Raw genomic sequence first — 21,606 nt, 5'->3', positions numbered from 1 at the left:
AAGAAGAACTAAATAATTAAAATTTTCAGAATGTGTACAAACACCTATTGTGACAATATTTGGATAATCAACAACCTAAACATGAGGAAACGAATGCCAAATAACTGCTTAGAGTAACAAAACAAAAGAAAAGACATTCACAGCCAAATTTCAATGCCATACGGAGTTAGCCAGAAATAGCAATTCGCAAACATCATGTATATATGTCTCGCTCAATTACCTACGATCCATGTGAGCTAGGATTACATTTCAATATCATATATACATATTACCCAAAAGCAAATACGAAGGATATGGGCAGAGGTGACCTACTTGTGATTAACGTTTGATACGTCGAAACTGCGACGAAACCTCGGACAACAACCTCGACGTACCGGACCTCGACGAACAACGACGACCTCTATGGAGATAGAAAGCTCGAACCAAGACTGTCAGCGACCCGAGATGCTGGCTGCTGCTGTTTTTTTTTTCTCTTTTCGACGCAGCAAACTGGTACGTGAATATGAAGCAAAAGGGGTCGTTTGGATGTGAGGAAGGAGCAACTATGGAGGGTCGTTTGGGCAGTGGTCGATGCTGCTACTGGTTGCTGGGAATACGAGGGGAGACGACACAGGGTGGTCGTTGGGTTGGTTGTGGCGACGTGGGTATGGATGGGTATGTCGCTGGCTGGAGGCGTCACTGGACTGGTGATGGCGAAACAGCAGTGGTCGTCGGAGCAGGTGGTCGACGAAGGAGAAGAACACAGCAACAGCTGCTCGACGGGCTGCTAATTCGGGGTTTGAGCTACCATTTTCGTGTAGCTGGAGCTGGTTTTTCGACCGGTTGCGATGGAGCTTGGAGGAGAAGGAGTGGTCGTTTGCTGGCAGTTTGGGCAGTAGGGTCGACGAGAGGAGCTGGGCAGCAGCCGCAGCAATGGTGGTTTCACGGGCTGCCCATAGCTGCTGGACGACGGGGAGGTGAGCGGGTGGCGGGGAGCTGGTGGTTTATGGGTAGGGTTTTTAGTTTGTTTTTTTCCAGAATCTTGAAGAAGATGAAGACCATCCACAGTCCGTGGGTTTTTCTCCTAGGGTTTCTTTGTTTTCTTTAGGAAGAAGAAGATCAAGTGAAAGTGTTCTCTCTCTCCCCTTCAAAATCAGTCCCCCCCTCCCCATTTTTCTATCCGTGTGTTTTGTATCTTGTTCAAATAACATGGACCTCACGTGTGTAGGGGTCCAAGACTTGTGTCCCCCATGCGCGGTGGGGTTCCCCGTGTGTGGTGTTCCGTCCGTGTTCCCCACGCGTGTCCCCCATGTGTGGTGGGCTCGGATTATTACGGGTTAGGTCCGAAAATTAGGCCTAAAAACGGGTAGTTTGAACCCAAATATTATTCTTTGCCCAGACCCGAGAATAAAATATGATGTTATTCAATTAATCCTATGCAAGCAGAATAACTACCAAACTAAGACTAACATTTAAAACAAAACTATTTCTTTTCTTTTTTTAGTATTTTTCAAGATTAAAATAGCTACAAAGCATAAATAAAACTATTTTTGTCATTTTCGTTTTTATATAAAGATAAAATATAAAGTAATATTTTTGTATTTTTCAAGATTAAGATGGCTACAAAAACGTCAATAACTTTTTTTTTTAATTTTCGAAATTATACAACGATAAAAACATAAAGTACTATTTATATATTTTTTAAGTTAAAATGACTACAAAACATTAATAAAACTATATTTTTTTTTATAATTTTCGAAATTATATAAAGTACAAAAATAAAGTACTATTTATTTGTATTTTTCAAGTTTGTGAGAAATACATAAGCTAAAATTTATATATATATTTTTTGTAATTTTTCTTTTGCGACTTAATAAAGTAAAATAGTCAAAATAGCTATATTAGACCCAATTTAAATATTCACGCTAAAAATGTGAAAATTCCCGGGGAGGGTCAAAAACCACACGTCTACAATTGCTGCTCTCTTTTTCTTTGCTTTACAAAACTGAAATTTGGGATTGAGAGATAGAGAGAGACCTAGAGAGAATTTTTAATTTTTTGCAACAACATCCAATCCAAACAAACAATGTCTTTTGAAAACCCAAATCCAAATTCAAAGCTTCAAAACTTTTTAATGGTTGTCAATGGTGGAGGGGTTACAGATTTTCGCTGGTTTTAGAAGAGGAAATAGTGGGTGATTAAAGAGGAAATCGTGGGGTGTGGTTTGATACGTGGGTGAGGGGGTGGGATTTGGAGAGAGAAACTTGGGGGGAGTGAGAATATACGGTAACGTTAAATTAGGAGACTAATTAATACCATAAAAACACCTAAAATATACATAAATGGTAATTAGGTAGACAAAAGGTAATTATATTAAAAGTTAAGCATGGAGTGAAAACTATAAAATAATATAGCACTTATTTTATAGCAAATTAAACAACATGTTATAGCACCTAAAACATTTTTTTTTACAAATTAAACAACATCACTTATTTTATAGCAATTTTGTTTTAGCTAAAAGTAATATAGCACAAATGAAGGGAAAACTATAAAATAAGTGATGTTGTTTAATTTGTGTAAAAATAAATGTATTTGGAGTTCCGGAACAAAAAAAACAGCAACTATAATCATATGCACCCATCAGACTATATTAATTTATTACAACTAACTACATATATAATAAATTGAAATAAAGATACATGTAAATTAATCATGATTAACAAAAAAAATAAACAACTAAACTATGTTAATTAATTACTTAGTTTAGTTGTATAATGCATCAATGTTGATTTATTCCTTTTGTGGAGAGCACAAAGTATACTGGAATAAGAACTTTGAAAAGAATATTAGACAACTAAACAAATAATGAAAATTTCCACGAATCTACATGCAATACAGAAAAATCGAAATATCAGAACGGTTTAGACATGAAAGCAATATGATGGGAGATAAGCGTATAATCATCTCTACGTTTCTACCAATATCATATTGTACATAGCTCTCAGAACTATCAGAGGATATGAGACGTGCTCCGAAATAATTTAATCATTCCATCTAATTTAGCACTTTTTCTTCTAGTCAACATATTTTGATTAAAATTGGAAAAAATAACATTGTATAATTACTCTTAAAATATAGCCGGAAAAATATATATTTTCTATATATATTTATATATTGTATGTTGTATACAAAAATTATACAACTTTTATATATTTTTTTAACTACCAAATATAAATAGTTTCTGGCGCGGGCTAAAAATGATAATACCCCAAAAAATTGACTAGTTGATTAATAGCCTATTTGGCCCGAGCTTCCTTTTCTTCAAAAAACTTTATGAAAAACTTGAAATTCATATAAACTTAACTTAAAATTACACGAGAAATTACTTATACAGACTTTTATCACTTAATCATAAATAAGTACTATATATTTTAATCTTGATTATTTTACTTAATTATAATAAATTAATGTGGTTTAATGTAAATATGAGTAAGTGTATCACAAGGTACGGTGTAACAAAACGCTGGCCCGGGCACTGCAAGAGCATTGGCATGTGGTGGGGGTTTATATAATGTTTTATCTGGGGTATTTGCATCTATATCCGTTTTTTGTGTCACATTTTAATTTGTACCCGCTTTGCAAAAAAATTGCAAGCGTACCCGCTTTTTCGCATAACTTCAGCATACGGGGCTGAAGTAGCAAAGACAATCACGCAAAACTTCAGCATTCTAGTAGCCGGGCCTGAAGTTCAGCTCTAGAGCTGAAATTTTTGTTTTGTAACTGTCGAACTTCAGCTCTAGAGCTAAAGTTTTGTTTGTAAGCTTCAGCTCTGGAGCTGAAGTTTTGTATTGTCAGTGAACCGGAACATAGTGCATAGGTACTCATCGATGCAGCGGGGACGAGACGACGTGACATACTACGATCACGTACAGAAGTGTTGTCCTTCGTCTCGGCAATATGGAACCTCTCAACAACTTTCACCCTTAACTAGCTAACTCGATGGGACGTCAACAACGGGAATGCCAAATGCAAGACCTGGACCTGGTTCACGCAGTCAAGAAGCAAAGACCTCTTTCTCTTTGGGAGCTTTCGTAACGGCCAAAGATTCAGGTGAGGGTTAGGGAAAAAAGCTAGCTGGAAGGATAAGTTGCTAAAACAAACGGGATGAGAGGATCGACCCGTTTAGATAAACTGGGAAACTTCAGCTCTAGAGCTGAAGTTTTTGTGTTGTAACTGGGAAACTTCAGCTCTAGAGCTGAAGTTTTTGTATTGTAACTGGGAAATTTCAGCTCTAGAGCTGAAGTCTGAGGCAATCACTACTGTTTTTGGTGTTTCACGGTTGATCAACTAGAAAGAAAAGAGAACTAAATAACTTCAGCTCTAGAGCTGAAGTTTTTGTTTTGTAACTGTCGAACTTCAGCTCTAGAGCTGAAGTTATTTAGTTCTCTTTTCTTTCTAGTGCTTGTGTGTTCCAGTTCTTTTCTTTCTTCTTCAGCTTATGCTTTTTTGTCTTTCGTTTTGTAATTTTAAACTCCAGTTATTTCTTGCTTACTGAATTATTAATACTCTTGAATTCAAATTTTATTTTAAACAAGTTCCCTTCTAAACCTACCTGATAAAGATAAAGAACTATCAATATACAAGCGTATTCAACATAAATTCTTATTATGAGTAGAACAACAACTTCAAAGGTATTATATTACAGAATACAGAGGTACATTTAAAGCAAACATAAATTATTTCAATGTGTGCTGGCACAAAAAATAAATACGTACTACATAAAAGGTAAAAGTTAGAAGGAGGAGGAGAAAGGGGAAGGAAGAGGAGAAAGGGGGCTGAAGTTATTTAAAAAGTGGGTACAGGTTAAAAGTTTTTTAAAAAATCCTTCGTTTTCTTCTTCTTTCTTCTGTTGTTGTTGGTACTGCTATGAAACTTCAGTTCATGGATGATTGCCATAAATATGTTTATCAGATTATTTAAAAACAAATTATAAATAATTACGTAAATTAATAGAAAAATAATTTGTGAATATTTCCACGTACGTAAGTTAGTAGACAATGATAATTCTGTTCTTTTCACGTTTATTGTTTTCAAAATTTATGATTTAGAAACTGTTGGCGATCTGATTATTTGTCTAGTATGTTAGAAAGCTTTTTCAAAAACTTCAGCTTATATAGTGCTTAAATTTTTACAAATGAACTAAATAACTTCAGCATCTTCTGCTGAAGTTTTTGAAAAAGCTTTATGACAAAACTAATGAATTCAGGACAAAAAAACTTCAGCTTTTAGTGTTGAAGTTTTTACAAATGAACTAAATAACTTCAGCATCTTCTGCTGAAGTTTTTGAAAAAGTTTATCCAAGACAAAAAAACTTCAGTTTATTTAGTGCTGAAGTTTTTATAAATGAACTAAATAACTTCAGCATCTTCTGTTGACGTTTTTGAAAAGGCTACTAATGAATCCAGAACAAAAAAACTTCAGCTTATTTAGTGCAATTACAAACAAAAACTTCAGCAAATAGAGAACAAAACTTCACCTACCATGCTCAACAGTTACAAATAAAAACTTCATCATACTTGGTTCAACACACTTGTTACTTCATGCCCGTCTACTAGAATGCTGAAGTTTTGTGTGATTGCCTTTGCTACTTCAGTCCCGTATGCTGAAATAACGCGAAAAAATGGGTACGCTTGCAATTTTTTTTGCAAAACGGACACAAGTTAAAACGTGATCCAAAAAGCAAGTATATATACAAATGCCCCTTTTCAATGCTCCACCTTAAATTAAGTTGGTTCAACACCTCATTACAGTTTCTGATTTTTTATATAAAAAGAAGAATTTGGGTACGGAGTTAAATGCTGTAACAACTAATAAGAGCTGTTAGCCTCTTACCACATGGCTTTTCTCATACAGGAATTAATTCACCGACAACATATGCATTATTGCCAACTTTTGTCACGTCCTAAACTATCCCTAGACATGATTGGCACCCAACTAACACCACCTGCCAGGCGAATTCTTTTCTTTAAAGTTTAACCATTTACACAAACATTGGGAGAAAAAAAAATACAGACCTAATAATATTATTAATAATTAAAGAGGAAACGATTATCGCCAATACCTTAGTCAATTGATAGAAAAACTAACAATCACTCAATTAATAAAACTCTAGCCCAAATCCCACTCTAAGATCATGGAGCATCTAACAGAGTAATATGAGGTTTATTGACGGGTTTGCAAACCCCAAAGAAAAAAAAAAGAAATAACTAACACGAACTAGGTAAGTTTGAAACGAAAGCCTCCACGAACAATGTGGTGGCTCACCTCAGCAATAGGATCCACTCGAACAAACTCGTCAGCCACTAGCTCTATCTCCCGCAACGGTATCTGCATAGAGATGCAGTTAAGGAGTGAATTATACGTAAATATAATCCAGTAAGATCCTCGACCCATCACTTTAAATACCTCTGGAACAAGTGTTAGAAAATACAAACACACTGCAACACGAATAATAAAGTAAATATGATAATTATACAATAACTCAATATATGTGTATCAACAGAGTTATTAAGAATTAACCAACATGGATACCAACTAAGGACTTATCAAAATTGCAGTGAAAGGAATTTACCAACACACTAACGAGTCCACAACGGCACCACAATGCCTCAAATATGTAACAAAGCATACACAATGCTTGGGTGATGTACAAAGGCATACACAATGGCCCAACATCATGGCGCACAACCATATCAAACTCAACATCATGACACAACCGTATCAAACTCAACATCATGGCGCACAGCCGTATCAAACTTAATATCATGGTGCACAGCCGTATCAAACTCAACATCATGGCGCACAGCCGTATCAAACTCAACATAATGGCGCACAACCGTATCAAACTCAACATCATGACGCACAGCCGTATCAAACTTAATATCATGGCGCACAACTGAATCACACTATCAAATAACTTATAAAATAATATTTTTTTTTCTTCATAAAATAATATATTTGCGGCTAGTCTAAGACCACCAACTCTGCCAAGCGCACACTTATCCCAACACATGGACCATGCAGAGAAAACACACTTTTAAAACCCGAAGTCTCACTTACCTCGCTAAATGGCATGTACCCCGATCTTGCAACGTCCGCAACATCAACTAAACAGCCTTCATGCCCTCTTTCTATCCAAAATACTCAATAACATGTCCGAATTAATTCAGGTGAACCATGTTCATAATATTTGGACAAGTCAATTATAAGTCAACTAATAAAATCCTGAAGTAAATCACAAAAAATTTGATTACGTATAATCTTATGAGTTCAATACATGTTTAAGTTTCAATCTTATTTCCAACTGACGGGTCAATTCTCATTTTTCCTAAATTTTAAGCTTGTAATTATACATCATTACTATATACCTCAATGTCATATTCTTAAAAGTATAAACATATCTCAATATCTGACACTATTCAATATTAAATTACAATTCCCCACAAAGTAGTACATATAGAGTAGTAATAATACTTCTGGAATAAAAATTAAAATATATAAATACTAAAGATACCAAACAGTATTTTTATGGGTAATGTCCGAAGTTGATCCCTTAATAACGAGTTCTCAGTTTGAACTCATATTCTTACACTTGATTTTAATTGCTCCAATCATTACCATATCATGATTGATATACTATCTCATAATTACTACTTGGCCTAAATAAATTGAAATTGTATTTCAAAGTTTAATAGTACCGGAAGCCTTTGAAAATATTGAGAAATTTCCCCAGAAAATCGCTTTGTGCGTCGCCGCTCTTACCCAAGCTCTTGTGCATGTATTCTTTCTACCACTAAAAACAACAATTATCATCTCTACACCCTAAGTTATTTTACACGGAAAAAAAAGAAGGAAAAGGTGGGTTCGGCCCATGTGGTATCCTTTTCGATCTAAAGCTACTTACCTCAAAAGTTTAATTTGTAATATGTAATTAGTCCATTAACTATTTGTTTAATACACTATTTTATATATATTATAATAAATTTCCTCCCATTAGTTTACTAATTGAACCAATAGTTATAAATAAAACTGATTCTCAAATTTATTAATTTATTAGAATATAAAAATATTCGAGTTATTACAACTTCATGCCTATGCTATATGTGAATGGGTAGAAATAATATTACATTCATTGTTTTTTCTTTAAAAAATATAAATTAGTGTAACATCTATATATATGTTTACAAAATTCCCGATATGAAGTTATGAACTTACTAATATATTTAGACCTGAAGCAGTGCTATGGCGCGAATACAATTAGTCAGGTCAGTGGGTTTAAATACCGAATAATTAATTAGGCATGATCTTACCGAATATATATACTGTCTTACTGTACATTCACTCCCAACTTTAATGTTCGTTTCATACAAAAAAAAAACACTGGACATCTTTAAAATGACCGATTAATTTACTTTAATAATCAATCGAACTCCTCTTCTACTAGTGTTATTATTTTATTATTATGTTGTTGTGTTTGAAGAGCTTCATAGCCTTTCACGTAATGCAGGTGGTGGTTTGCGTGGGGAGAGAGCATTTTGATAAAAGGAAAAGGCAGATTAAAGAGATTAGAATTTTTAAAGAAATGAAATGGATGTCATTATCATAATGGAATAATTCGTCGCACAAAGTCATGATATCCTTGGAAGGAAATGGGGGTAGGCCATTTCTTGTCGCACAAGTTGTTCCAAAGTTCTTACGCAACACAACATGTGGCTGTTTGGTCTTGAAAGGACTGAATTATTCTTCTATACATGATCTTTCCTATACTTAATGGAGAATGAAGTGACATGAATAATGAGAATTCATATAACTACCGATTCTAATTTGTATATAGTTGTTGATATGTATATCTCCTTATCATTCTGAAACAAACGATGACAAAGTTGCCAATGACTACCACCATACTGTATTTCCCTATTCTGAAACTCCTAAAATGCTGTGTATTTGAATAAAAAGGGATGGAAATATAAGAGCAGAACAAGGAAGCACTTCTCTGTTAGCTCGCGGCTCTCCTTTTCTTTCCGGTTTCCGTAAAAATTGTACGAGGCGCCTTATTTGGACGTCCTTTTTTAACCTGTAGCCGCTTTGTCTTTCTGTTTGCACCCGTACCTGTTTTTTTGTTAAAAGCCTTTTAAAAAGACTATTTTGCCCTTCTTCATTAAAAGACTACTTTCTCTCCAAGTATACACTAGTCCTTTACTGTCTCTGTCTCTCCCGTTATTCGCGTTTTTTGATTTGTTCTTTTCTGAAATCAAAGGGTTTTCGTCGTTGTTTTGATTTTTCAACTGCTATTCGTCGTGTTCCCACATTACGACTTAATCACAGGTACATTGTATTAATTTTCTGGGTTTTATTTTACGATTTTCTGTGTTTTTTTTTCTGGTTTTGGTTTTGATAGTCATGTATTTATGATTAAATAGTTTCTTAGTGTTTAGTTTGATAAGTGCATTAGTTTTACTTTTACGATTGTGTTTTTAGGTTTTTTGAACGAGTTTTTATGTTGTTAATGAAAATTCTATAAATTCTTCAGTGATTAGACGTCCAAATTTTAAAAAAAATTGAGAGTTAAGTAGATGATACTATTAAAGTGATGATACCTTAGATAGGAGCTGAATTTTTTTTTCTTCATGTTTTGGCATTATTTTTGGATTTGAATTTGTGTTTTGTTTTTTGTAAAAACTACAGCATGGGGCTGAATGTTTTGTGTTTTGTAATTGGTGAGCTGAAGTTTTTGTGTTTTGTTACTGGTGAACTTCAGCTCTAGAGCTGAAAGTTTTGTTTTTGTAACTGTCGAACTTCAGCTCTAGAGCTGAAATTTTTGTTTTTGTAACTGGCGAACTTCAGCTTTAAAGCTAAAGTTTTGTTTTGTAACTATCGAACTTCAGCCTTCTTAGAGATTGAAGTTTTAACTGATCTTTTTGATAATGTTCTGATGTTATTTTTTGTATGTTTTACTTTTTTTTGAACAGATGACACCTAAAGCACCTAAAGATCCTAATGCAACTAAAGTACGCAAAGCAGCTAATGCACCTAAAGCACCTAGACTACCTGTAATACCCCCAGGTCCTTATGTTCCTGCTCCTCCACCTACAAGACCAGGTCAAAGATATTTTGAGTCTCGAGATTGGTTTAACTCTAAGGGTTACTGGAAAGAGAACCACGATTTGAAGAGATTAATTGCAACTTTCTTGACTCCTACACAACGGGATAAGCTTCATAATGGTACATTTCGATACATTATGGCTATGGAGAATTTCAAATGCAGCATGAAGTTGGTTTATTGTCTGTGTCTTTCTCGAATATTCACGAATGATCGAGACTCAATTAGTTTCAAGATTTTTGGCTATGATGTTTCCTTCACCCTTGAAGACTTTCACATTATGTGTGGTTTGCGGATCACAACACATAATGTTGAAAAACCAATTAATCGAGAGAGCAATATTCTGAAGCACTATTTTGGTAAGTCCAAGGGTGTGACTTTGAAGGATATTCGAGATTTTATGACTCAGAATGAAATTCCAAAGAATGCTGTGAATCACATACATGTATGCGAGAGCGATGATGATGCTGTGAAGCTTCTAGAAATTCTTGTTGTAGAGTCTAATTTGTTTGGGAAAAAGACTGAGTCATCTGTGATGGAGGAGTATGCATCTATTGTTGAAGATGATAAGGTTTGTGCTGAATATCTTTGGGATAATGTGGCTTATGAGAAACTCATTTACTCACTGAAATATGCATTGGACAAGCAGAACAAATTCCATGCAACGAGTATAAATTTGGTGGATTTCCTTATCCGTTATGTGCTTGGTTCTATGAGCGCTTCCCAGATATTCGGGAGAAGTACATAAGAGAGGATGAGTACCTTGATACCCCTCAGGTTCCTAGGATGTTACGTTATGTATGTGTGGGAGAGCCTAAATTTCCCGAACTTTTTGAGATGTTCAGTAGTCATGAAGTAAGTTACTTTTTTTGTCTTTGTGTTAATATGTTGACGTATTAGTTTTTTTCTTCTCATAATATACTTTTTTGTATTAAACAGAAATATCGCAGCTTTAGGGTATTAGATATAATTCCTACAGAAGAGGAATTGAATTCAATGCCTTTAATTGGCCAATTACCATGCAGCCGAATTCGTTCAAAGGTACTTAACGTGGGTCCTTCAACTGGTGAATCACCACGTACTCTGAGTTGATCAAAAGAATCGAATCAAACTCCTATTATTGGTGAATCACCACTTAGTCGGAGTCGATCAAAAGAAGCGAATCGAATTCCTTTTATTGGCTAATCATCTCGTACTCAAAGTCGTTCTTACCGTTCTACAAGTGACTTTGATGGCAATGAATTACTTGACACAATATGTTCTGTATGTTTTGATCTGAAGTTTTTGGTTTTGTGTTTTGTAAAAGTACAACATGTTTTTGAGCTAAAGTTTTGTTCTATATCTGAATTTTTGTGGTGTGTCTATTCTAGAGATTAACGATGGAGGTTCAAAGGCATGCAGAAAAAGAAAGAAGCACAATCGTGAAAGAAGTTTTTGATAAGTTTAAAAAGGAGGAGCGATCTGCTTTTGTGGATGCGATTTTTGTAAAAGTGAAGGTAAGCTAATTTATAGAGAAGTCTTTTTATTTCTGCTGATGTTATTCAGATTAATCATTGTTAGTAATTTTTTTCTAGGAATATTTCGATGAGAAGTTTGAACAGTTGTTTAAGATTGTCAACAAATCAAATGGAATGGATGATGGCAATTTTGATTTGAGTAACCATCGAGAATATGATAGGGGGAACGACTGTTACGAATATCCATCGGATATTAATGTTGTTGATGATGCATTAGATAAAGTCGCAGATGCAAATGTTATACGTGAGGAAACGACTTTTGTAGGTGATCAACATGTTCAAGAACAATTTGAAGAGGAACGTACCAGTGCTGATGGATTGAGCAGAGATGGAAATGATGAAGCACAGTTATCAACTAAGAATATTGGAAGCAAGCAAGGTGCAGATAATCAAGTTGTTGAGACTGAAGAACATAATGCTCATGATGCATTGTGTAAAGTCGCAGATGATAATGCTACACATAAGGAAGCGGCTGTTGAAGTCGATGAACATGTTCAACAACAAGGTGTAGAGGAACAATCCAGTGTTTGTAGACAGAGTAAAGATGGAAATGATGAAGAGTTAACAACTGAGAAAGGTTCAGATGATCAAGTTGTTGGCACTGAAAAACATGCACCTAGTTGTACTTTGGAAAGTGATATTGGAAAAGGCAATTTGTTTGGCGATGGAGATCAAGCACTTGTTTGTACTTTAGAACTGAAAGCGAGTGATGTGTCTAACACTATTGGGAATGATGATCGGTATGCAGGATTAGTAGCTATTTGCAAAGAACTTCTAGGTGGTGATACACAGGAAATTATTAATACAGGTACAAATTGTGATGTTTATAATATTTCAATGATACCTTAGATTGGAGCTGAAGTTTTGTTTCATGTGTTTGTGTTTTTTGTAAAAGCTACAACATGTTTTTTTGCTGAATGTTTTGTTTTGTAACTGGTGAACTTCAGCTCTAGAGCTGAAGTTTTTGTTTTTGTAACTGTCGAACTTCAGCTCTAGAGCTGATGTTTTTTTTTGTAACTGTCGAAGTTTTTGTTTGTGACTGTCTAACTTCAGCCTCCTTAGAGTTGAAGTTTTAACTATTTTTTTAATAATATCCTGTATTGAAATTTTCACTACAGGTATAAATTTTTTCTATGTTATATATATAGAAAAACTAGTTGATCTATTCACCCTCTTTATGAATATGCAGTAGAAGTTGAAACTAGTTGTGCTTCAATTGACACAACTCAAAAACTCTCTGATGATGCTGAATTGAATGAAGGTAGAGTTGAGAAAAACCTTTCAGAGAATACTCCAATGCTCCTCGACATTGGTTCACAAATGAATGAAGCTATAAATGTTGATATTGACAAAGGCATTGACAAAGGCATGCAGTCTGGGGAAACCACAGTGGAAGACAAATGTCAATGTATTCTATAGATCATGAATTTATTATATTTGATTGAAGTATATTTTTTACAATTTGAAATTTCACATACTTTATTTTCTTTTTTATGTTTTTGAATGATTTTTTAGAAAGACTCGAGGCAGCTCAAAAAGAATTTGGTGAGCTTATGCAGCTATATGAAAAAGGAGAAACACATATATTTACACTTGTTGCCTCACAGACAGGTGTGAAGTGTGTTGGTATTATTTTATAAAATTTATCAGTATTATTTAGTTTTTTTTGCATGAAGATACATGATCTGTTGGAATGCAAACACCATCTGTGTCTCAACATTAGACCAGGTAGTTATTTTCTGCAATTCAATTACAAGCTGTTTTTTGCCTAATGTGTGTTTTCTATCAGTTTTATTTATGTTTATATTTTCTTTGCTTTTGCAGATCTCATATGATGCATCAGAACTTCTTCCAAAACCTAAGAGAAGGAAGATTTTCAGTTCTCCTATGTGTGACACCAGTGATATCCCCAACTTCAATTTATGTTTATTTTTACTTGGTAGTACACAAGGGACTAATTCAGAAGGTAATTCTGCTGCTGTTATTGTTCGTGAAGAGACACAAGAATGCCGTGAATAGCAGGAAGTTGGTCAAGCATCTGCCACGATGGCGGTAGTTTTCCCCCCTACTGCAGCAGTTAGTTGTGACAGAACAGCAGGAGGAGCAAGCAAAAAGAAAACCAGATAAAAAAGGGAAAAGGATTTGTATGGAGAGTATTTGGTTGAGATCTCCTTATGTAGTTTATAAAAAAAAAAAGCAAAAGGGGCAAGATTGGAAAGTAGGAAAGAATACAAGAAGGCGTCCCTTCCATTATGTTAATCAAGACAGTGGATTGATCGAAAGATTTACAGAGTGGTTGGAGATGGATGCCAGTGAATATGATTCCAATCGATTCAGATTAGCTGGATTTGATATTGCAAAATCATTCTTTACCGAGCTTATGGATCCTGACTCTGATCTTGCGGATGAAGTAAGTTATTAAGTTTGTTTTTTGAATTGGTTTTCAACTGTATTTCCCAAAACTTTAGCTTATTTTTTATAGTAAAGTTTTTGCACTGTAATTTGAAAAACTTCAACTTTATTCATAGTAAAGTGCTGAAAATATTTAGCTTATTTGCTAAAACTTCGTATGGAGAGTATTTGGTTAAGATCTCCTTATGTAGTTTATAAAAAAAAAAAGCAAAGGGGCCAAGATTGGAAAGTAGGAAAGAATACAAGAAGGTGTCCCTTCTATTATGTTTATCAAGACAGTGGATTGATCGAAAGATTTACAGAGTGGTTGGACATGGATGCCAGTGAATATGATTCCAATCGATTCAGATTAGCTGGATTTGATATTGCAAAATCATTCTTTTCTGAGCTTATGGATCCTGACTCTGATCTTGCGGATGAAGTAAGTTATTAAGTTTGTTTTTGAATTGGTTTTCAATTGTATTTCCCAAAACTTCAGCTTATTTTTTATAGTAAAGTTTTTACACTGTAATTTGGAAAACTTCAGCTTTATTCATAGTAAAGTGCTGAAGGTTTTTAGCTTATTTGCTAAAACTTCAGCCTAACACTTCAAACTGAATATGCTTAAGTTTTTGTCATGTTGTTTGTAGTTTTGTAATGCGTTTTTTCTAAAATTCATAGTGGTATTTTCACATGTTATCATTTGTTGTAGTTCATTTGCAGCATATTGATGTGGGCATATATTACTTGCGCAAAAAATATTGCTATCACCTTTCACGTTATCCAAAATCAAGATGTGCAGTAACAGATTTACTTTTCGATCAGTATATGACTAAGCTGGATGGTATTCATCCTTCAGAAGAAAAGATGAAGATAATTAACAAAAGAAAGCAAAAGAGAATGCAGGATCAAAAAAAGAGCAAATCAAAGAGAAAGAGGATATCCAAACAACAGGCTGAAGAAGAAGAAGAGGAAGCGGTTATTCAGCCACTTACGGACTTTAGTTGGCTTGAGGAAGAATCAACGAATGAAAAGGTGGCCAACTACGTAAAAGGCCTCGACCTTTCCTGTGGTATCTCATGGGCATCTGCTAGAAAAGTATTCTTTCCATTTCGACTTAAGCCAAGGACGGGCCAGACATCTACACACTACTTTTTTGGAATTTTGGACTTTAAAGATAAAATTATATATGTGTATGATTCCATGGTCAGTGTAACATACGATCGTACGCTTGAACGTGTCAGAATTTATGCCCGATTGATCCCACACTGTCTCAAATGCTTGGATTTTGGGGCACACAATAAATTTTATGGGGAAAGTCCTGTGGAAAAATTTCAAATTATGTGGATGAAGACACCGCAACAGACTAACAAGTACGTGTTTCGCATATGTTTTACCATGCATCTTATGTTTATTATTTTTGCCGTTGTGTTAACAATTCTTCAATTTCTTTTTCATGTGTTTTTGTAGTGTTGATTGGGGGTATATTTGCTCTTAAGTTTATTGATATGCGGTTGAAGAAAGAAGATGTCTTCAATTTTGATCAAAGTCAGTCATTGACATTCAGGAGAGAATTGGCTGCCAATCTTTGGGCTCATGGAAAGTGGAAAAAAGATAGCGGCTATGAAACTCCAGAAGAACAAGAAGGACATGATTATAGAGATTTTGAAGAGACTCTGTGTGATTTTTTTGATTAGAGGATTGGTTGAATATAATTTGGATTTTGTAAATATACATTAATTATTTTTTTAGTTCACTTTTGTGTCATACAAATATGTTTGTGTCTTTTATCATGAATTTTAAGTACATTTTTGTTTCAAAAAACTTAAGCATGAAGTAAATGACTTATGCCTTTTAAGCTGAAGTTTTGGTTAAAAGTCATAACAAAACTATTGAATCCAACACAAAAACTTCAGCTTATCAGGTGCTGAAGTCTTTAGAAATATACTAAAAAACTTCAGGACATTGGGCCGAAGTATTTTGAAAAAGCTTTACGACAAAAACTATTGAATCCAATACAAACACTTCAGCTTATCGACTGCTGAAGTCTTTAGAAATATACTAAAAAACTTCAGCACATTGGGCCGAATTTTTTTTAAAAAGCTTTATGACAAAAACTATTGAATCCAACACAAAAGCTTCAGCTTATCGGGTGCTGAAGTCTTTAGAAATATACTAAAAAATATCAGCACATTGGGCCGAAGTTTTTTGAAAAAGCTTTACAACAAAAACTATTGAATCTAACACAAAAGCTTCAGCTTATCGGGTGCTGAAGTCTTTAGAAATATACTAAAAACATCAGCACATTGGGCCGAAGTTTTTTGAAAAAGCTTTACGACAAAAACTATTGAATCCAACACAAAAACTTTAGCTTATCAGGTGCTGAAGTCTTTAGAAATATACTAAAAAACTTCAGGACATTGAGCCAAAGTTTTACTATTTTTTGTGGCCTTAGTTTTTACTATTTTTTTATTGCATTTACCAACTACTATCATTTAGCACTTATTTATTTTGCCAACTACTTATCTTGTTACATTCAATTTCTGTGAACAAAAAACAGTTAACAATCTCTTCGGCATTTATAGATATTAAATTGGCTATATTAACAATCTCTTCACTTGAAAATTTCATAGTCATCCATAGACTTCCATCATATTTCTTTAAATTTGTATTCAAAGAAAAACAAGAAAATGTTGGCTAAGACATGCTTATTGGGTGTAGTAGGGAGTTCGTGCGGAGCAAAGATAGTGAAGGAGACGTCGAAATACTTGATATGTGAAGGAGAGTGGCCAGATCAAAAACTCGAGCTCCAGGACAATTTGCTCTTTTTACTAGTTGATAAATTTAACTTTTAGGAAAAAGAGCAAATTTTCTGGGGCTTGAGTTTTTGATATGGCCACTCTCCATCACATATGAAGTATTTTGGACTTCTCCTTTACTATCTTTGCTTCCCACGAAATCCCAGATGCACACCAGTAAGCATGTCTTTGGCCAATATTTTCTTATTTTTTTCTTATGAAAGAAGACGGTAGTTGCTAAAAATATCATAGTACTAAACTTCGTCAACCTGTGTCAAGTGCTCGTATTGCTGCTTCTGTGAATCAGTTGAAGACATAGTGAAGGTTCATGGAATGTGGTTAACAAAACCAAGAAGAGCAACTAGGACATGACTATGGAGAATATGAAGGCACTCTGTAAATTTTTTAAATAGAGAATAACTTGTAAACAAAAAACTAATTTTTTCTTTTTTTTCCAAGGATGTAAGTGAAAACAAAATTGGATTTTGTGAATATACATTATTTTGTGTGAATTAAGTGACTTGGATTGATTCAAATATGTTTGTGTGTTTTTCCATGAATTTCAAGTATATTTTTGTTGAAATTCAACATGCTAAACTTGAGCATGAAGTAAATAACTTTTGCTTTTTAAGCCGAAGTTTTGGCTAAAAGTCAAAACAAAAGTGTCAAATGTACGACAAAAACTTCAGCTCATCACTAAATACACTAAAGCAGTTTCTGCGTAAGTTATTTGAAAAACTTTACGACAAAAATTATCGAGTCCAGAACAATAACTTCAGCTTACCAGGTGCTGAAGTTTTTATAAATGCACTAAATAACTTCAGCATATTGGGCTGAAGTTATTGAAAAAGCTTTACGACAAAACTATTGAATCCACGATGAAAAGCTTCAGCTTATGATGTGCTGAAGTTTTTAGAAATGAACTAAATAACTTCAGCACATTGGGCTAAAGATTTTGGAAAAGCTTATGACAAAAACTTCTGCATGTTTTGGTATTTTTTTAAGTTGATACTTATCTTTTTTGCATTTACTATCTACTTTTTGTCTTTTGTCACCTATTTCATCTTTCATTTACATTTGTTTGACTATATAGTAAATGATCCGAAAAGATATTTTTCAGGCTGAAGTTATTTTTTTACTATAGAAAAACTGTGGACTTTATTACGGCTGAAGTTACATTTCTTTTTGCATTTACCACATACTTGTTTTTACCACCTACTTATCTTGTTTCATTCAATTTCTCTGAACATAAAGCAGTAAAAACAGCTGAAAAGTTACTTTTACATTTATAGATATTAAATTGATTAGGTGAACTCTTTGTCTATATTAACAATCTCTTCACTTGAAAATAGTCATTCATAGACTTCCATCATATTTCTTTAAATTTATATTCATCCTTAGTCTTTCAGCTTTTTTTAACGAAAAGATATCTGGTGCAAGCGGAAGTAGGAAGCCTAATATAGATGAAATTATGTAGAAGTGGGAGAGTTTGAAGTGTGAGTGGTACAATAACAAAGCGATGGCTAATCTTATGTTTTTGTGGGATCAAATAAAGGTTGATTGGGAGAGAATCAGACCAAAGCTCTTTGCGAATGAATCATTCCAGAACAGGCTTAAACTGGAACGTACTTGTGGAGGTTATTCAACCTCGTTCGACAAGGTTGTGCAGCAGTTTGATAGTTTTCAGTTTCCCAGCTGGAACGACTATTCCAAGCTGCAAAACAACCTGAAGACTCTTCTTACTCTTATGGACAGAGTAATCGTCGAACAAAGTCAGCTGCGTGATGAATTCAACAAGTTAAAGATTGATCTTCTTGGATTCAGTGGTCTTTTGCCCGACTACCCTATAGTTATCTCCGATACTGATGATGATGATGAGATATATAGAGAAATTGAGCAGTACTGTGATGATGATGATGGTGATGATTGTTAGTGTTTGTAATCCTTTTTTTATGTTTTAATGCTATGCTTTTTTGTTTACTTCAGCCCATAGAGCTGAAGTTTTTAAGTTCATTTTGTATAACTTCAGTCCAGAGAGCTGAAGTTTTGTTTGTACTTTGTTTGTTGTTCTCGTCTCTTTTTATATCAATGTAATTGTCATCCTCTTTGTTCTTAGCTTTCTGTTGCATTATCCTTGTTATTTGTTGGTATTTGCTTTATATTTCTTAGTTGTAGTATGGTTCTTAGTTTTTATTAAGTTCTTTTTCTATAACTTCAGCTTAGAGATGCTGCAGCTTTTGTTTGTACATGCATTTCTTTTTGTGTGTTGTACTAGTGTGTATGTGTGTGTGTGTATGTATGTGTGTAAGTGTGTGTGTGTGTGTGTGTGTGTGTTTGTTTAATGATATGTATTTCACATACTGTAAGCTGATATTTTTGTCACAGAAATCATTGCGTACTTTTTAAAATTGCAACCAAACCTGTAAGCCTGCGCAACAAAAATGAGTGATTTGTACTTTAGCAGTATATAAAATAGTCCAAGAGCTTATTTTTTTATTCCTATGAAAAAAATCACATTTCAACTTTGTCATACAATAAAGAAAGTCTAAATTCAGACCAAGGATTGTTGAAGGTTGGAGTATTTTTCAGTGTGTTTCTTGGAATATGGATAAGGTGCTGGAGAAGACAAGCAAGTTGTTCTATTATGCCCAACTTATTTACATCGACTGCATTTGGTAGACTTGATTGGTACTGATTCAGTCGCAGGTATATGCCTCTTCTTTTGTCTTCTTCCTTGTAAAATCTCTACATCGGGAGGTTTTGTGATCTCAAATTGTACATTTTGTGGTATATCCCATGATTTTTGATCTCCCACGGTATTCACATGTCCTTCATATGTTTTCAACCATGTTTTCCTTGAATACCAATTTGAGCAGTAATCATATTTCTGCAAATATCTCTTATTTATAGCAACAATTGCATGTGAACAGGGCAATTCATCAAGTTGGAATTCCAGGAAGTCACAAGTTCACTTCTTTAAGTTCACAATGAATTTGATTCCTTCACTATTTATTCTAAACAATATTGAGTCAAGGTTGAACACCTAACAAGGAATAAAAAATTAAGACAAACTATATTAGTGTATTTTTGCTTCAAAAAGAAAAAGTATGAATTTTTTTAAATGTAAGCAGTAAATCGCTGCAATAGATATAAAAAGCTGAAGTTAATAAATATACTCACAAATATTTTGCAAACCAAGTCCATCTTCCTAGTCATCTCTTCTTCTGCCCATATTGATACTCTGTGAAAAGTTTTATTTGCCTTTTTTCTCCGTTCGTAAAATCACTCTCCCAACTTTTCTTGGATGAAATCTAACATTCTTAAAATAGGCATTTCTCTCTCTTTTAGTAAAACTGAATTCATTGATTCTACCATGTTTGTTGTTAGCATATCATAATGTCGCCGTGGGAACCACGATCGAGCCCATCTCTCGGGAGGCTCTTCCATTATGTAATTATATGTTTTCTTGTCAATACTTTTGAGTTGGGACATTAATTGATTAAAATCTTCACGTTTGTATGACCTTGCAGCACTTTGAAAAAGATTTATTACCATGGCTTTTGCATGTCTTTGCTTTAAATTTTTCTCAAAGTGATAGAGGCAGATACCATGGTGAGCTCTAGGAAAAACTTTTCTAATCCCATTTGCGATCGATTGGTTTCTATCTGACAAGAAAACCAGTTCACGACTGACTTGAATTGCTTTTCTCATTTCCCCGAAGAACCAAATGTATGCCTCATTGTTTTCTGAATCTGCTACACCAAAACATAGAGGAAAGATTTGATTGTTTGCATCCTTTGATACATCAACAAATAGAACACCATGATATTTTGACTTTAAAAACGTTGCATCTACTGCAATAACGGGTCTACAGTAGGACCAACCAGCTATTGATGCCGCAGGAGCAAAGAACATGTAAGCAAATCTGTATAGTGAAACACAAAAAAAAAAATCATAAGATGTGAAGTTTTTCAAATAGAAACATTTGAAACTTCAGGATGATGGTTAGTATTATTTTGCTTACCTATTCTGCGCATCTCTTTTTATGCTTGTGTACGTTTCTGAGTTTTTGCCCACCATCATGTGTAGGTATGAAGGAAGAATCTGGTAGTTCTCTTCAGGTGTTCCCCTTATGCAAGCAACAGCTTTTTGAATAGCACGCTATACCTTGTGATAACCAATGTCAATTCCAAATTTCTTTTTCATTTCATTTTCTACAAAGGCTGGTGTAACCTCTATCTTTTTGTCTCGAATATGGTCTATAATTTGTTCACTTATAAAATTTGATATAACATGCTTCTGATCTGGTTTTCTTGCATCAACCGAGCATTCATAGATGTTATGATATTTTATCATCATGAATAGTGTGGAATTTTTTATTCTGGTAGCACGTACATTCCAACCACATTTGTCCACGATGCATTTCAGCTCGTATCTCTTTGAACATGATCTAACAGCAGTGAATTCAACTTTCTGGTTTATCTCTAAGCTGCAGAAAAATTTAGTCATGTTTTGTTTGTTCTCAAAAATTTATCCAACTCTTACTTCCATAAGCAACGCATCGTGCCTAAGTATTTTACATGGTGGAGATTCTTTCAGCTTTCTCCTCACTCTTTTTCTTGATTTCTGAGAAGCACAAGAACTTTCAGCAATTTCTTCAATTCTATCTGATGTTATCGGTATAAGCTCCATGTTTACTTCATCTTCGTTGTTGCTTATCATTGCAGAAGGTAACAAAAAGCTTTGTTGGATTATGTGTTGG

The 21,606-nt window shown here is 34.2% G+C and overlaps 1 protein-coding gene across 1 annotated transcript; it reads right to left on the bottom strand.

Annotated features, from left to right (window-relative positions):
• Positions 1–20,126: 20,126 nt before the first annotated feature.
• On the bottom strand, positions 20,127–21,353 carry LOC142182176 (protein FAR1-RELATED SEQUENCE 5-like). Its single transcript, XM_075256194.1, has 3 exons — positions 21,240–21,353; positions 20,869–21,005; positions 20,127–20,769 (listed from the first exon to the last, which is right to left on the bottom strand). The coding sequence occupies exons 1-3, from the start codon at positions 21,351–21,353 to the stop codon at positions 20,127–20,129; spliced, it is 894 nt and encodes a 297-aa protein (XP_075112295.1).
• Positions 21,354–21,606: the final 253 nt, after the last annotated feature.

This window comes from Nicotiana tabacum, chromosome 6 (genome assembly GCF_000715075.1).
Source record: "Nicotiana tabacum cultivar K326 chromosome 6, ASM71507v2, whole genome shotgun sequence".
NCBI classification, from domain to species: domain Eukaryota; kingdom Viridiplantae; phylum Streptophyta; class Magnoliopsida; order Solanales; family Solanaceae; genus Nicotiana; species Nicotiana tabacum.
This window is presented reverse-complemented; position numbering and strand designations above follow the sequence as displayed.

What these genes read in the sequence shown, in the direction of transcription:
- LOC142182176 (XM_075256194.1), bottom strand. Translation starts at nt 21,353, where the DNA reads ATGACTAAATTTTTCTGCAGCTTAGAGATAAACCAGAAAGTTGAATTC. An exon ending in TGGACAAATGTGGTTGGAAT is followed by an intron (nt 21,006 to 21,239) that starts GTACGTGCTACC and finishes CACAAGGTATAG; the next exon opens with CGTGCTATTCAAAAAGCTGT. An exon ending in AAAAGAGATGCGCAGAATAG is followed by an intron (nt 20,770 to 20,868) that starts GTAAGCAAAATA and finishes TTCACTATACAG; the next exon opens with ATTTGCTTACATGTTCTTTG.